The 17,834-nt window shown below is 32.4% G+C and overlaps 1 protein-coding gene across 1 annotated transcript; it reads right to left on the reverse strand.

The window, feature by feature from the left end:
• Positions 1-14,712: 14,712 nt before the first annotated feature.
• Positions 14,713-16,658, reverse strand: LOC131641773 (NAC domain-containing protein 40-like). The gene is made up of 3 exons (XM_058912084.1): positions 15,954-16,658; positions 15,667-15,864; positions 14,713-15,069 (listed from the first exon to the last, which is right to left on the reverse strand). Exons 1-3 carry the CDS (start codon positions 16,359-16,361, stop codon positions 14,956-14,958), a joined length of 720 nt encoding a protein of 239 aa, XP_058768067.1. The 5' UTR covers positions 16,362-16,658; the 3' UTR covers positions 14,713-14,955.
• Between the last annotated feature and the right edge of the window lie 1,176 nt (positions 16,659-17,834).

The raw sequence follows: 17,834 nt of genomic DNA on the forward strand, positions 1-17,834 counted from the left end.
TGGTGACACTCGGGGCTTTCACCTCAGGATGTCTTGGTTGATGAGGGTTTATCAGGAGCTTGCCGATGCAGGGAGGTACCAGGCTGCCGCTATGGCGTACATGCTACATCTAGTGGCATGTACTCTCTTTGCGGACAAGTCTGGAGTTTATATTAATGTCCGCTATATTTCTCTATTCAATGACCTTGAGACCCCATTTTGGGCTTGGGGAGTGGCAGCATTGACGATGTTGTACACGGCGCTTGATGCTGCATCTCGTCCTAACACCAGACAGCTTGCTGGTTATCTGAGCTTGTTACAAGTATATATTCTTACGTGGTTTTTTGTGTGTTATTATAATTTACCTGGGCTTGATTATTTTTATTTATGCAGTGTTGGATCTACGAGCACTTACCTAACATCTGTGAGCGGAATACTCAGCATTCTGCGCCTGTCGACCCTTGTGCGAGGAGGTGGAAGGTCAGACAGACCCATCCAGGAGGGGTGATTGAGTACAGGCGGAGGCTGGATGCTCTGACGCTGGATGATGTCATCTGGAAACCGTATACAGGTCACTGCGATCATCTTCCTTTTGATGTATCTTCTTTATATTCAGGGTATGTCAGATGGGAGAGCCATGTGGCTAGACACTTGCTTAAGAGGTGTATACGCCAGTATGGTTATTTACAGGGCATGCTACAGCCGATCCCAGAGACTCTAGCTGGTAGCATTGATCGCTGGTTTCAGAGTCACATTCTCAGCTCCCCTCGTGAGATCATTGATACATCCATTGCGGTTCAGCAGCCTGGGCAGTGTCAGGATGGTTACCCGGAGTGGTTCCTCAGTGTGTCACACCCTAGTTTTATACCACCTGCCGCAACATCTGATGTTCCAGGGCCTTCAGGTACCAGAGCTTCTTCACCACCACCACCTCCACCTCTCGCAGGTGACCAGGACAGCCCCCTGCAGTACATCGCCGTTCACTTGGATAGCCTCATGGGTTTGGTGAACCCTGATGGTGAGGTTCACAGTATTTTAGCTAGGTTGGCGGATGTTTCCTGTGGAGGACCTATGTAGATTTATTTTGTTATGATTGTATCATTTGTATTATTAGTATATTTGTATATTTTGTACGTACATCTTATGTATGAACATCTTTTTTATTGCATAATCTTTTTGGCTAGTACATGTTTCGAGTAGATAAAGAAAATAACATCAATAACAAACAAACATAGTTAACAAACATCAGATGACAAACAACAAGCATAAACAGTACTGTGAAACATGAAAACCTAGGCACTACCGGAAGACTCTGGACAAATCAGACACTTCATTATATCGTCAACGGATATTTGGATCTGCGCATCCAATTCGATCGAACCTTTAGTTATCCTACGACAAAATGATTTCCACATGGCCTTCACATCTTCATCATTCGTCAACTCGATTAAGTTGTATTTCACCCTTCCATCTGTATCAATCCAGTCCTCCAAAAACTCGATCTTTGTCACCCTTCTGTTATCGGAATCAGGCAACAAATAACGTTTCTTTCAAGGTGGCAAAGGATTCAGCGCCATCTGAAATCTTGGTTTGAACAGCAGGCTTGCGGCCATTGAAATGCACAGATACTTTAATCAAATACTGAGGAAGAGACATTTTGTTGAAATGATGTGTTATCCAATAACCCTAACACCTCTATTTATATAAATGGTGGTGCATTCTAGATCACACAAATGTATTGGTACAATCAGGATCCTCCAAAAGTATCGGCAAAATCTCAACCGTTTAAAAAACTAAAAATTGAAACATACCGGAAATTTAGTTAATTTGAAAATTTTGGTATACCTGAAATTTGAAAATTCCTGTATACCGGAAAATTAAAAATTCCAGTATACCGAAAGATTCAAATTAACTAAATTTTCAATATGTTGTATCGAAAATTTCTTTCTAACTGAAATTTCCGGTAATTTGAACCGGAAATTTTGGAATGCATACCGGAAATTTCAAATTAACTAAATTTTCGGTATATTGTATCGGAAATTTTCTTCTAACTGAAATTTTCGGTATTTTGTACCGAAAATTTTGGAATGCATACCAAAAATTTGTTTAGGAAATTCTTTGTATTTCAACCTTTTTTTAACGAGTAAAATTGGGTTAAAAAAATAGGGGGTTAAAAAGGGGTGGCATATAGATTTCTTGTGATAAAAGCATTAGAACAAAAATTAGTGTTGGGTCAGTGCATGAGGCCCAATCTCTATAAAATGAGGCGCTGAGGGGTATGATGCAAAAGATTGGGCCGGATCAGGTTGAGAAACATAAAATTTTACTTTATACCCCTACAACTATACCTATACCCCTACATGAAAAAAATTTGGACCGAAATACCCTCGTATAAATAGTACATATTTTAAAAAAATTCATTTTTTCCTCACATTTTAGAAAAAATTTCGAAACACCCAAAAATATATAAACCGGAACACTTTTTCAAAGTCTTCCGGTTTAAAAAAAACTACACCGGAACACTTAGAAAAAGAGTTCCGGTAATTTTCAGTTGTTTAAAGTTGCATACCGCAACACTTATTTAAAGTGTTCCGGTGGTTTATTTTTTTTATAAAATTCTAGACTTTACGCAACGTTTTAAACCGTTGCCTAAAGTGAATGACAAATTAAAAAAGCGTTGCCTAAAGTGTGGTTTGAAAGCAATCAGCATAGGCAACGGTTTAATTCTGTTGGCCAATACCTTTTGGCAACGGTTTAAAACTGTTCGCAAAGTTTAGAATTTTTTAAAAAAATTAAACCTCCGGAAAAGTTTTAATAAGTGTTCCGGTATGCATCTTTAAACCTCACTTTTAAGGTACCGGAATTCTTTTTCTAAGTGTTCCGGTGTAATTTTCTTGAATCGGAAAACTTTGAAAAAGTGTTCGGTTTATATATTTTTTGGTGTTTCAAGTTTTTTTTGAAAATATGAGGAAAAAATGATAAAAAAATTAAAATATGTATTATTTATAAGAGGGTATTTCAGTTCAAAATTTTTTCGTGTAGGGGTACAGGTCTAATTGTAAGGGTATGAAGTAAATTTTTCTGAGAAACACAATCCTTGGCCCATCGGTCAACACAAAGCCAGGTTCAATAACCCTAAAGCAACTCAGCGCTCCCTGTGTACTCTCCTTCACAAACCGTGTTTCTTGTTTCATTTTCCTGGAAAAGATAACAATAACAATCACTCAGTTCTTCGTTGCAGAACAAAAATGGTGAAAACAAATCTCTTAGGATCTGTTTGAAATAGTTTTTGTTTTTAGTTTTTAAAAACTGAAAAGTAAAAATTAAAACACAATTTAGCCATTTCAGTTTTTTGCTTTTAAAAACTGAAAAATTGTGAAGAGTTTTTAGAAACACATTTGTAAAATATTATATTCAAACAAGTTTTTAGTTTTTAAATTTTCAAAAACTAAAATAGAGTTTTTAAAAAACCTTTCAAACAGGCTCTTAATCTCTCGCAATTCGGTTCTCTCTCGCATTCTTTCTTAATCGATTCCGCCATGGACGGCATTTGAGGATTCTTGCTCTCTCGAATCGCTATACATACATACCTATGCTACCAATTGATATCAAACACAAATCGATACCCTTAACCCTTTGAAACCCCTGAAAACCCGCTTTTCATTATGTTCATGATATGTTATAAATTGTAAACGCAAGTGAAAATCGAAAGTAACAACTACAGATCAACGGAAAAGCGACTCGAATACCACAGGTAATCTTCTTCCTCCTTCGGCTTGCTTCTGTGTTCGAGTTCTTCTTCTTCGGTCTTCCAGGGAATCTTTGTTGCTGTTGTTAGGTCTGTGCATTTTGAGTGTGAAGGGATGAGAGTTCTGTGGTTTGAGTGATGCTGATGGTGGTTAAAGGTTTTTTTTAGTGAGGTGAATTCGGTAGTGAGATTGTTTGTGGAGGGTTTGGTGATGTACGATAATGTGTTTGGCTACTGTGAATGGAGATTGGGTCTGTGCAGTGAGGGTTATGCGTTGGTGGTGAGTTTTGAGGGATAATAGTTGCAGAATTGTATAAGGGAGATTTGCTTGAGGGTATTGGATAAGATCAAGATGGTGAGCTGCACAAAGTTTTTGCAGGTTTGTTAGAGTGGAGGAGTAGTGGAGCAGCAAGTTGTACCAAGGTTGGTGTGAGCAAGGTAGTGGAGGGCTGCGCATGTCCTTTGCAACTTTTCAATTTTGTCCTTTTGTGATGCATATAAACTTGTATCAGAAGAAATGCAAGGCACATTTTTGGATTTCCATTTTTTCACTACAATCACCTTGAATTACGAACTAACTTGGCGTTAGAGTGCTAACATTGTCGGCCCACCTCTGCGTAGCCATATCGGATATCAGTACCACCGGTTTACGGTTCCTCATTGTCGTCTTATATCTAATTTTGGAACCATATTGGAACATTGGTTCTGTATATATGAGAATCGACTTCTAATTTCCACAAAACTCCACAAGCTGATCATCTTCTATCCAAAATCAATAATTTTAGTAACCATAGACTGGTTATGGTTCAAGACGATCATAAAGTGGTTATGAATCCTCGCATTCTTATTAAGTTCAAGACGGCTCAAGATCAGCCTATAGACAAGATCTCTAATGAATATGAAAAGTAGACCGTTCAAGATCAAGCTAACATCTTCGATTTCACCTCTAGGTAGATTTTTGGAACTCGCGGAATTTTACCAAAAATTCATTAAGGTTTATGCATCCATAGCTACATCTCTCACAACCCCTCTACGCAAGGATTCTTTAGCACAGCCAGCTAAAGCACAACAAGCCTTTGGCAACCTTAAACAAGCAATGAACACTACACCCACATTAGCCATCCCAAAATTTTCCATAACATTTACCCTAGTAACTAACGCTTTCTACCAGGCCATGAGAGCAGTATTAATGCAAAACAACCATCTTATCACCTTCCCTAGCAAGCAATTTTGTACGGGGTTATTCTGCTCCAAGCTAAATTCTATTTTGATCTTTCAATATTTTATCTTCATAGTTATAATTTTACAACACTTGATTTTAATTCATAAATTTATTATTTTTTGTTTTTTTTTTGTTGCATATGCATTTTACATGTTGGACAAATTAAAAATAATTAACATAAATTGGTCCACTATTTTTTTATTTATTTCTCTCTTAACTTTAATTTATACTTTTCTCTTTCTCTTTTAATTGTTTTTGACATATTGTACTATATCGTTACTTTTATTTTTTTTATTTATTACTTTTATTTTAAATTAGGGCTTATCTGATTTAACAAAAAATAGAGAGTTATATATTAAATTAGATCAGAGATCATTTAAATCTAAAATAATAAATTAAAAAAATAAAATAAAAGAGGGGATAGAGTTTAATATATTAAAAAAAAGTCAAAGAGATAAGAGAAATAAAAAATATCAAAGAAATAATAAAAAATACAAAGTTAAGAGAGAGAATAAAAATAAAATATTTAATTCAATCTAGTTTATTTAAAAGATTCAATAAAACCATCCACTCTCTCAGTTTCCACCATTGCATAATTCTTTTAAAAAATCCTAAACCCTTTCGACATTCTCAAATTATGTCTCAATTTTACTCTTGTTTCAGTGTCAATCGTAACATTTATTTAAAAGTTAAGTTTATTGATTTTCATTGGTCACCTTGTCAAATACAGATGTAACACAATAAAAAACAAAAGAAATTTATGACTTCAAATCGAGTACTGTAAGTTTTTAAATGTGAAGAAAAAATATTGAGACATCAAAATAGAATTTAGCTTTTTTTTTTATTTTTTTACCTATATGTCATTTTTTGAAACAAAAATACCACAATGTCACAAGTTGAAAAAAATTTCCCAATGTGCCATCTTTTTTGCTTTGGTTCGGCCAAGGGTTGGCCGAAAAAGTATTTTTTTTTCTCTAGTTTGGGTTTGGCCAGGGTTGGCCGACCCTTAACTAGGATTTTTTTTTTTGTTTTTTTTTATGTTTTTGAATTATTAATTAATTTTTTAATATTAATAATTATTTTTCTAATCTATTAAATGATTAAAATAGATTATTAAATATTAAATAAATTTAATAATAAAATAAATAAATGGAATAATATTTTTTAAATAAATTAATTAATAAGATATTTTATTAAGTTATTTTAATAATTAAATAATACGGTATGTGCATCTATTGGCCAATCCGTTAAAACAAATATACGAGCAAGACATAAATTGGATGAGCGAATGAAGAAGATGCATGAATGTGTATGTTCGGCCAATAGATGGCCGAGCGAATATATTTTATATATTTTTAATAAAATATCTTATTAAATAATTTATTTAAAAAATATTATTCCATTTATTTATTTTATTATTAAATTTATTTAATATTTAATAATATATTTTAATTATTTAATAGATTAGAAAAATAATTATTAATATTAGAAAATTAATTAATAATTCAAAAAACAAAAAAAAAAAGTCCTAGTTAAGGGTCGGCCAACCCCTGGCCGAACCCAAACTAGAGAGAAAAAAAATCACTTTTTCGGCCAACCCTTGGCCGAACCAAAACAAAAAAGGTGGCACATTGGAAAATTCTTTTCAACTTGTGGTATTTTTGTTTCAAAACTGTGGCATATATGTAAAAGAAATCTATTTTTTGGTTGCTTGGCACATCGACACCCCCTTAAGAGCACCCACATCGGTGGGTTTCACACAGATTTCAATAAAAATTGTGTAAGAATTTTCAGATTATGCACAGTGTAACGGAGATAAAAAAATGGTGCAGAGGTGCCATATAAGGGACCGTAATTTTATTGAACAGGTGGATTATTTGGAATATATTTATAAGTATAGTGGGACAGGATTATTAATTATATATTTATATATTAATATAAAATATAAATTTAGAATATATTGTAAGTTTAGTGGGACCCATTTTAAAATTTTAGATGAGTGGTATGGATATTTGAAAAATGTAGTTGGGTGATTTAAGTAATTGAGAAATATAAAATAATATATTATATTAGGTGGGGTCTATTTACACCGCCAAATTGTGTGGTATGAATGTGTATGCTCTAATATTCTGGCTGACGTCATTCATCATGACATCTTCCACCCCCATCAACTTCGCTAACTTCTTTATATATATATATATATATATATATATATATATATATATATATATATATATATATATATATATATATATATATATATATATATATATATATATATATATATATATATATATATATATATATACACACACACACATATATATACTTCATCCGTCTCATAATAAGTGTCTCATTTGTATTTTTTCTATGTCTCAAAATAAATGTCTCTTTAAAATATCAATACAACATTTATTATTTTTCCACTGCTATATCCCTATAAAATATAAATTAACTTTTACGTTTTTCAACAACTCCACTATCTATAATAAATAAGGGTACTTTAGTAAATGATATTAATTTTATCATTAAAATCAACACATCTAATTATTTTCTTAAGAACCGTGCAAATCTCAAATAAGACACTTATTATGAGACGAAAGGAGTATATACTCCTAACATAACATGGCTCAAACTTGAGATTCATTATTGTAACCTCTCGATCTCATGCATTCCATCATTCAACCTACAAGCTACAACTAGCTAAAGATATACTTCATCTGTTCCAAAATAAATATCTTTTTAGTCATAAAATGTTGTCTCAAAATAATAGTCTCTTTACTTTCCCAATGCAACATTAATTAATTTTTACCAATTTTACCCCTTATCTACACTCTTTTCAAGTCATGACAATATAAAACAATCAATAATAATTAAGGGTAATTTTGTAAATATGTTATCTTTATTGACTCAATCATGACTTTTCTTAATTAGTGTATAACAACCTTAAACGACATTTATGTTGAGACGGAGGTAGTATTATTCAGTAAATTATACGGTTTTGTTATTCTTTCATGAAAATGGTTTTGTTCAGACCAGACATTAATTTAGAACATACACCATTTTTTGTTTTATCATAAAATAATAAAAAGGATTAAACTAATTTTGTTTATAGCTAAAGCTAGGACTACACTAAGATTATCAGGGTTGGCCCAATCAATATCGAGGCTTTGATCTAATTTAAAAAATGGATCTAAATTTTAAGAAAAAATAATAATTTTAATAAATAAAAAAAACACCCAAAAAATAAAATTATACATTAATCAAATCAAGTACTTAAAAATTTAATATTATTTAAATTATAAACACCATTCCATATAATTTTAAAGTTAATTCACAGGTGATAATAAGAAATTAAATAAGAGTTAAATATATGTTATCTCCTTACTATATAGGCGAGATTCGGTTTACTTCTCTTTAAAAAAATTGTGTTACCCTCTGTAATTTTTGAATACCTCTAAGCGTGTAAGAATCAGGAGGATAAATCAAAAAAAAAAATTACAGGGGTAGCATGTGCCCATAGAGGCAAATGACATAGAATTTTTAGATTTCAGGAAAAAAAATTAAGGGGCGTAAACCGAATCTCGCCTATATGATAGGGGGTAACGTATATTTAACCCATTAAATAACAACTATCGTTCTTTTTGTCATTTGGATGGTTAGGTTGGTAGTTTTGTGGGAGGATGCTGTCAAAACTTTATCTTGTTCTTTGTTTCTTTGGGTTAAGCACCCCTAGTGCTTTTTAATCCATTTTTTGCTTATAAAAAAAAACTATAAACTATTATCCTAGACTCAAAAGAAAGAATTAAAATTACAAAAAAATTAACCAAAATCTACCTGGTTATTAGGAAAATGACCTAAAATATTGTTATTCATCTTAATGGAGAGTTTATTATAAGTATTTAACCAGGAAAAATATCTTCCGGATGACTAATTTCTGGATTTGAGATTTTCTCTTTTTAATAGCATAAAGTTCATCACATGGAAGACCATCTCATACTAGTGATTAACTTTACTCCCTTTTGCATCATTAACCATAAATGCTGCTTCTGCTATTAACAGTACAGATACTTTGGGTGCTTGTTGTTAAATTAAATTTGGGGCCCCCCAGGATTGTGAGGTCCAGTGTTAAAGCACTGCCTGCACCTGGAAAGGGCCGGGCCTGAAGATTATGCTTGTCGTTTCAAAACTTGAGTTGGTGACGCTTTTAAAGTAATTCAAACACTAGTATTCTTGTTGTTGTTCTTATTGTTGTTGTTGTTGTTATAGTTCATGTTATCGTTCTTGTTGTTTTATTGGTTTTTTATTGGTTTTTTATTGTTGTTATTCTTGTTATTCTTATTGTTGTTCTTATTGTGGTTCTACTGCTGCATTTTTTAATTTCATTTAGGCTTAAATGCAGTTTTGACACCCAAAATTTCCCAATTGCATGAATTTGGCCCCCCAAATTTCCCAATTGCATGAATTTGGCCCCCCAAGTTTCAATCGCTTGATTTTTTTCCCCTCCAGTTTGCCCCCTTTTGCATTTGATAGTCCCCTTACAATATGTAGATTAAACTTCGCTTATGTGGCATTAAAAAAATAAATCATGGATGATGTGGCATAAAAAAGACTGACGTTTATTTTATTCTCTTTTCTTTTGTCACTTTCACTACTACAATTTTTAGATATAATAGCAGTAAATTAATAGCACTTTTAAGGTAAAATGCTATTAAAATTTTTTCCTAATTTTCTTCTCAACAATTTTATTTTTCTTCTCTTTTTAATTAGTTAAGTTTTGAAGATTATATATCTTGGAAATATCAAATATTACATTCAATATATTCCTAATGGTAAATTATTTTGACAACAAAAAATATAGATTACTAGCTAACTAAAATAACAGACTATTTAGCCAAACTCCACATAAGGAAAAAATCAAAAACGAAAAATATGTCTAATAGAGTCTAAGAATATAGAGAATGATTAATACTTTTTGTAGAAGTTTGGGTGCCCACCATATCTTTGTCTTTCTTCTTCATTCCTCTTTGTGTTAAACTTTCTCCTGAATGCTTAAGAAATTTGTGTGACTACATAAACTAACAAATAAAAAAATATAGTAATGACAAATATAACAATTTGCACAACATAACAACAAATGTAAAATCATGATAACAAAATAAAAGATATAACAGAGCAAACAATCAAAACAACTTAACAAGCTTCAGATCTTCACCATAATTTAGGTCTATTATTCAGCAAAATGATGTTGTTATCACTACAAGAAAACATTGCTCCAGCCACGTGATTTAGTGATGTGGTATTCATGTGGCTAAAATTGAGAGTTGCGGCGTGATTATAGTGTCGTAATAATCACGTCGCAACTCTTATTTTTAGCCACGTGAATATCACGTCACTAAATCACGTGGCTGGAGCAATGTTTTCTTGTAGTGACAACAATATCATTTTGCTGAATAATGTACCTAAATTATGATGTCTTCTTAACTATGTTCCTCATTGGACATCTGTTTAGAATGTATACCGCTGTCGAAAATTCTTCACTCCAAAATCTCTTTGGCATTTCTTTAGCTGTCAACATACTTCTGGACATGTTCAGTATACTTCGATTCTTACTTTCAGCTATATCATTATGTCGAGGTGTATAGGGTGCAATGACCTCGTGCTCTATACCTTCCCTATTGTAGAACTTTTTCAATTAGGTGTATTCACCACCGCCATCAGTTCTCAGTTTCTTTAACTTGCATCCACTTTGTTTCTCGACATGCAATTTAAACTTATTGAATCATGTGAATACCTCTCTCTTCCTTTCAAGAATGTAAATTCACACATATCTGGTGAATTCATTTATGAAAGTTAGGGAATAGCAGTTACCTCTATTCGACCTTACTTCAAAAGGGTCACACACATCAGAGTAATCTAGCTCCTGCTTTTCCTTCCTTCGACCTCATAGGAAAGTTATGCTTGAATGTTTTCCTAGCCTACTTTTATTTACAACATTCCTCATACATTTGACTTGGTTCCTTGACCTGAGGTAAGTCGTACACCATTTTCTTCAATTTAAGCATACTTAAACTTCTAAAGTTTAGATGTCCATACATGTGATGCCATAGCTAATTATTATCTTCTTCTGCAGTCGAATAAAGACACTTGTGATCAATCGCATTAATATCTACTTTCAAGGTTTTGTTGTCTGCCAATGGTGCTTTCAAAATCAACCTTTCATCACCATGATACATCTTCATTTGATTCTTTTCTATCTTCATGTTGTACTCGTTTGCAAGTAATTGACCTATGCTTATCAAATTACTTGTCATCGAAGGTACATATAGCACATCAGTGATACTGGCTTTTTGATCGTTCTTTATAACCATATATATGTCTTCTTTTCCACTTGATGTGACATGTTTACCATCTGCAAACTTGATCACTTTCTTAAGTGATTCATCTAACTTGGTGAACCAGGTTTTATTTCCATTCATGTGGTTATTACATCCTGAATCTAGGTATCACATGTTGGTTTTCTCATTGCTCGACTGACTATTTGCCATTAGTAGCACATCAGAATCACTATCTCTAACATGTGCATATTGCATTTCAGCATTATCTTTTTCTCTTGCTTCTTTTTGTCTTCGACAGTCTCGAGCATAATGGCCAAACCCTTGACAATTGTAACACTACACCTCTTTCATGTCAACTTTATTTCCTAAATACTTGTTTCCCATGTCTATCTTGGTTAAATCAGAGTGATTTTTTGATTTCTTGCTTGACTTCTCATCATTAGCAAGATTCTTTCTCTATTCTGACTTCTCTTATTCAGACTTCTTGATGAATCTTACTTGTAGTGTCTGTTCAACCACTTTCTCCCTTTTTGAGTTTCTTTTGCAAATTGTTGATTGATTCACCACACGCCTTCATCTAGTTCGTTAACAGCACCACACGTGAAAATAATTCTGAGATTGATTCATCTCAAATTGTTTTCTCAACGTTTGCAAATTCACCCTCTTCAGTTTTTCATCTATGTCGTACAAGTTCTTCAACTTGTCTCACGCTCCTTTGGTCGTTTACTCTTCAATGATGTTCTCGAACACGTTAGGATCCACACACTGGTGAATCAAGAACAAAGATTTTCTATCTTTCTTCATTTGATCCTTGTGCACAGCTTTCTGAACATCATCTACATTCGCTTCCAATGTCGGCACTCCATCATTCAAGATTTCAGACACATCTTGAAATTTGAAGATAACCTCCATCTGCGTAACCCACCTCTCGTAGTTCTCACCTTTGAAAATCGGTAAACTCGATGAAAATTGCATTGATGTTGTTGTTCCATTTGCCATTACAGGTTATATCTAAATCGCAACACAGACTCGTTGATACCAATTTGTTGGAACAATTAGAGTTTTCAAGAAAGATAGAAGAGGGTTGAAGAGAGAAAAGAGAGTTTGAGAATGAGAGAAAAACTATATTTTAAACTTGTGAAGTTGTTAAAACTGTTAAGCGTATTAAACTATACAACGCCATGTCTATTTATAGGCGGTCAACAACTAAATGTTGTATTTGACTCTGTCGAATACAACTAACTGACTTCTACTATTTTGACTAGGTCAAACATACCTATGTTAAATATACACTTTTCTACAAAATAATGAATTACAACTTCTAACAAACTTCTAACAAATGTGACTTAAAAATACAAGCACAGTAAACTGGACTTTGGGAGCAAGTCATAAATCAGTGTGCATACTTGTTTCCCATCACTCAAGGGCCACCAAAACAATACTAGAAGGTGAACTTCTATAAAAATAATAAGTTTGATATTTAATTAAATACAAAATATAGTCTTTGTTTCAATGAAATTAATAAATATTTTCAAATTAATTACAACACAAATTTCACGCATATCCTTGTTTTTTATACAAAGTGAGCTTCCAATTTTCTAGTTGTTCAGAACAACCATATCCTTGTTTTTTTATACAAAGTGAACTCATAAGCTTTGGTGTAATTTGTTATTCAGCAATGTTTGTTATCTTAAATACTTTTTCTTGCTTTTTCTATTGACTAAGGCTTTCTTTAATTTTCAATGGCATATGATTATTGTAATAAAAAAATTCAATCATCAATTTCTTATTGGGTATTTGATATGTGTTTATACTATATAGCTTGAATAATGGTATTCTATTGCTGGTTGCTAATACTAATTATAGCAGGTGCTATCAATGCCAGTCCTCCTATTGCATCTTCTCAAACTACAACTTCTGCAATTAGACCAAAGATAGTTAAGTTCAAGCCACCGTTGAATCTCCCACCTACTCAGGTAAGCGAACATTCAGTGCGATACAATAGACCATTCATTAGTGTTTCATAAACCGAACCAGACATATTAGTTCAATTGATTGTATCTGTTGAACTGACCTTAAGTGGTTGAACCGTGACTTAGAGGTTACGCTGGTTCAATGTCTAGTTTGATTTTTAAAACATTTGTCCAGGTCTAACATTTTTTGTGTTTTACAATTACAGGTTGTCATATTTAGAGGTGAACTTAGCAATTCTTCTGACATGGATCCTTAACCTGACACCAATCAGTCTCTCTTATACAATACAATGGCAAAATTTGTGTCAATTGTCTCTCTTCAGGCAAATATGGTTAGTATCTATAGATTCTACACACACATAGACAACTATAAAAATCAACTCAAAACCTTGCCTCCTTACTGTTGTACATTGAAATATAAGAAAACAACTCACAAGACAAAAACTCACAAAGACACACTTATAAAAATGATTTTATCATATATATCGACACAGAAACAATTATTCTAAAATCACTTCCTAAATATCATTCCCGTACACCACAGTTTAGTTAATATCAATCCTTGAAAACAATATTTCTACCAAAACATAAAACATTGCAACCATGCATTTAAACACTCTTACTCCTTACTTGAGAAATACTAAAACCGCCCCATGGGATTGCCTGACAAATCAAACTACCATAGATAATTTATCCAAATAAATAAGCAAGTCAATTGTGCTCAAGATAATGGTATTTTCTTAAATTAAGTCAAGTCTGCAATAAAAATTACTTCTACATAGGCAACACTTGTGTCAAGTATGCAGTTTGGTTGGTGAGATGATGGAAGCTGAGAGAGTTCTTCTAACTAGTAAGTCCAGGAATCAAACTTTTTAACATTGGCTAGAAATCAAATGGAATTCAAACCAATTCAGATGTCTTATTACTAACTTCAACTTTTAGCTATAAAGAAAAATTGACAGCAGATCATGGTCAGAAATCAGAATATCACTAGCACCAAAGCACAAGACATACTTCACATGACACACTTCACATGACAGTTATTCTTAAAATAAACTTCAAAATTGGAAAAGGTCCAAAACCAGAACTATGGCATGGCACCAGAATACCAAATATGGCGCCCTAAACCATGAAGAACATAAAACAAATTGGCCCCATGAAATAACACAGTCAAAGACATACAATTGTTTAATATATTATGATAGGATACCTTATCTGTATTTGATCAATGTAGCAAATCCAAACTAACGAGAAAAGACTTGTGCCATTGCTGTATATTTAAGACCTGCAGAGATCCGTAATCAGGAATTTATCTGATTTTCCCTCTGAGCAGGATAGGTAAAAGAAAATTGAAAAGAGAGTTACTCTACCGGAACAAGACAGCATGAAAATAAGGTGACGATGACGATATCATACTAAAATAAATAGTATGACGCAAATATAACTCCAATATCAAACACTAACTCTATTCATCTGATGCGAATTGCCTTTCATAAGGTTCGAAACAAAAATCTGCAGGCCCAAAAAAGAAGAAATACGGAATAATTTCTTAAACATGGTTCAAGAGTTTAACAAGGAAAGATCTTTTATTCACTACCTTATTACTTAGGTGATGGATTCATGAAAATTCTCTTAAGCATGGTTATCATCAGTCCATTCAGAATACAAATCACAAGAGATTAAAAAGAAACAAAACTAAGAAAGATCAGCCAACTCAATAAAATCTCCTTCCATTATAGCACGATCAAGTGCTGTAGTCACATCATCCAGGTACAACGTAATGTTGATGATAAGAGTAACGCACTTCTCCTGTTAATCATCAATAAAAACAGAGAAATTCAATAAGTAAACAAAAAAATGAAATGAAAATATGTACTGATAGAGATCACAATAATAATAATAAAGCTAAAAAATTAAAGAAAAATGTAACTTACATGTTTTGAGGAATTTGGGAACAGTAACAGTGTAAATTATTCTATTGCTACATCTAGAGTGTGATACATAACAGTTTTGAATAGAAGTCATAGCCGCAATCGTAGTTGCATTGCGATCCTTAATTTTACTGAGAATCAAAGCAAAATCTGGCTGATGAATCCTCAATTGCAGTTTCTTGATTGTCAAAGATTTTCGATTGAGGTTGCATAAGCCGGAATTGACTTTGACTGACTGTCAATGATTGCGAAGTAAAAAGGAAAGTTACTATTGCCACTACTTCAAAAATCAAATATCATCGGACCAGATTCAATCGCGGCATTTTATTAAAACTTATGTGCATTAATTATTCATTGGTCCAATAACATGTTAAATAAAGATGCAACACAAAAAACATACAAAACACAATTATGACTCAAAAATCAAGTGTTGGAAAATTGTAAGTGAAGACAAAATATTGAGAATTTAGCTTACATTCTGATTGCTTGGCCCTGCAGCATCAGCCTCTTCATTCATCCTTAGCACAGCAGCACCCCTCTCGAGATTCTGCTCGACTTCAATCATCCCGACGTCTTCACCCGCATCAACTACAACTTCAGATATGGGCCCGAATTCAGAATCCAGATCCATTCCTCGAGGGCACTCAAAGATACGACACACAACAAACGGAGCCTGTAGAATAATTAAAACAAAATACTTATTAGTAACCGATACATGAATTAATGAACAGAGCAGAGAATTAGTCATCACAAATCCCATACCTGAGGCTTGTTAGCCAAGGTATACTCGTACATCACCCAATCAGTTCTGGTAGCAGCATTCGGGGAACATCCGAGATAAAAAATAAACAGAGTTTTGGTACCCAAGACAACATTACCAGCACCGGTAATTTCGCAGGGAGTTCCCTTCTTCATCCAGAACCCAGTATTGCAGTGTCTCACCTCCTCCTCAACTTTAGCAGTAAAGCAGAAGAACTGCCTCTGAGACTGGATAGTATAGGACGACGGAAAACGCAATTCAAAAGGATCATGAGCATACAAGTTCACCTCCTTGATGAGGTCACAGCCAATGAAAACTTGAAGCTCTTGACTATTCTTGTTAACCAAGTAATAGCCAACAAGAGTCTCATCGGTAGGGATAAATCCAACACCTGGTGCAAGCAAAGCCATTGCAGCTGAATTGAGTGTGAAATTGAGAGAGAATATGAGATTTTTTTAGAAGGTTTTGGATTTTACAGAGAATTGTGCAAAGGTGGAAACTGAGAGTGAGAGTGGTTTTATAGTTGAAATTTGGCCAGAAAGGAAATCGTGTCGCGGAAGCCTCAATGACCGCCGCCTGTGAATGACGTGGCGAATTCTAATTGGTTTGAAAAACACTTTTCCCATTTAGCGGGTTTTTCCTTCATTGTAAGCAACCACCATCAGCCGTCATACAGCCGCGCAACATGCTGCAAATCGCCCTACCAATAACAGTTTCCATTTTTAGAGTAAAAAAAACGGTTTCCTTTTTTAAAATACAAATTTATCTTAATATTAGTACTATTTTAATTTATAATTTGTATTTTATTAAAATTAATTTATTGAAATTAGAAAAAATAACTTTTTCCTTTTCGAGAATCAAAGTTGTTTTCTTTTTTAGAATCGATGTTCATTGAATTTTCTCTTGAATTTATTTCTTTTTCAATTTTTTTCTCTTCTCTTTTTTGTTTTTTTTAATATGTATAACAAACAGTAATAAAGAGAAAGACTGGAGTAAACATTAAAATAATAAAATAAAGATAACAACAAACATTAAAAATTTGGAAGAAAATAAATAAATAATTATAAAAAATATATCTCAATTACTCGAGAGAGTCAAAGGTAAATAATAGCATAATTTAGAAGAAAAAAAATTTATTGTCAATTTTTTAATGAATTTAAAGGTAGTGTACTGTAAATTAACTTTACACATACAATCAATTAAAATTCTTACACTTGCAATGTCATATTAATTTTTTTAAACTAAACTTGTGTTTTAATTAAATATATAGTTGTGATTGGCCGACGGTGTAAAAATATTTTACACTGTCAGTGCATATTATTTTTTCTTTTTTTTAATAATAAAATAATATATTAATAAAAAAAAGTGAAAACTAATATGTCATAGGTATTCCATATAATTAATTTTAATACCTTTTGAACGAAATTTTGTTTAATTAGGATTTGAATGGATTTTAAGGTAAAAAAAAATTAAAAATTCATTTTTATCCGATTACCAAAACATAATTATATAGTTTTATCATTTCAAGTAAATATTAATCAAATTACTTTAAATATTTATAGTAATATAATAGTTAACAAATATATTAATTGAAACCAATCCGTCTATCTGCGCATATAACATTCATATTATATTTTTACTTTGTTTTTTCCTTATTATATTTATTTCTTACTTATATTATTTGTCCTTAACTTTATCTTTGTTTCTATTTTTTTTTTTATTTTTTAAGTCTATTTTTTACCATTTTTATTCACCCAAGATTAATTCTTTTTACAATTTTTGTTACTAAATTAAAAAAAAAAAAAAGTCTTTTTACTTACTGTTTATTTGATAAAATAAATTATAAAGGATAAAAGGGAATTTTTGTTAAAATAGTAAAGATA

This window comes from Vicia villosa, unplaced genomic scaffold (assembly GCF_029867415.1).
Source record: "Vicia villosa cultivar HV-30 ecotype Madison, WI unplaced genomic scaffold, Vvil1.0 ctg.004066F_1_1, whole genome shotgun sequence".
Classification (NCBI taxonomy): Eukaryota; Viridiplantae; Streptophyta; class Magnoliopsida; order Fabales; family Fabaceae; genus Vicia; species Vicia villosa.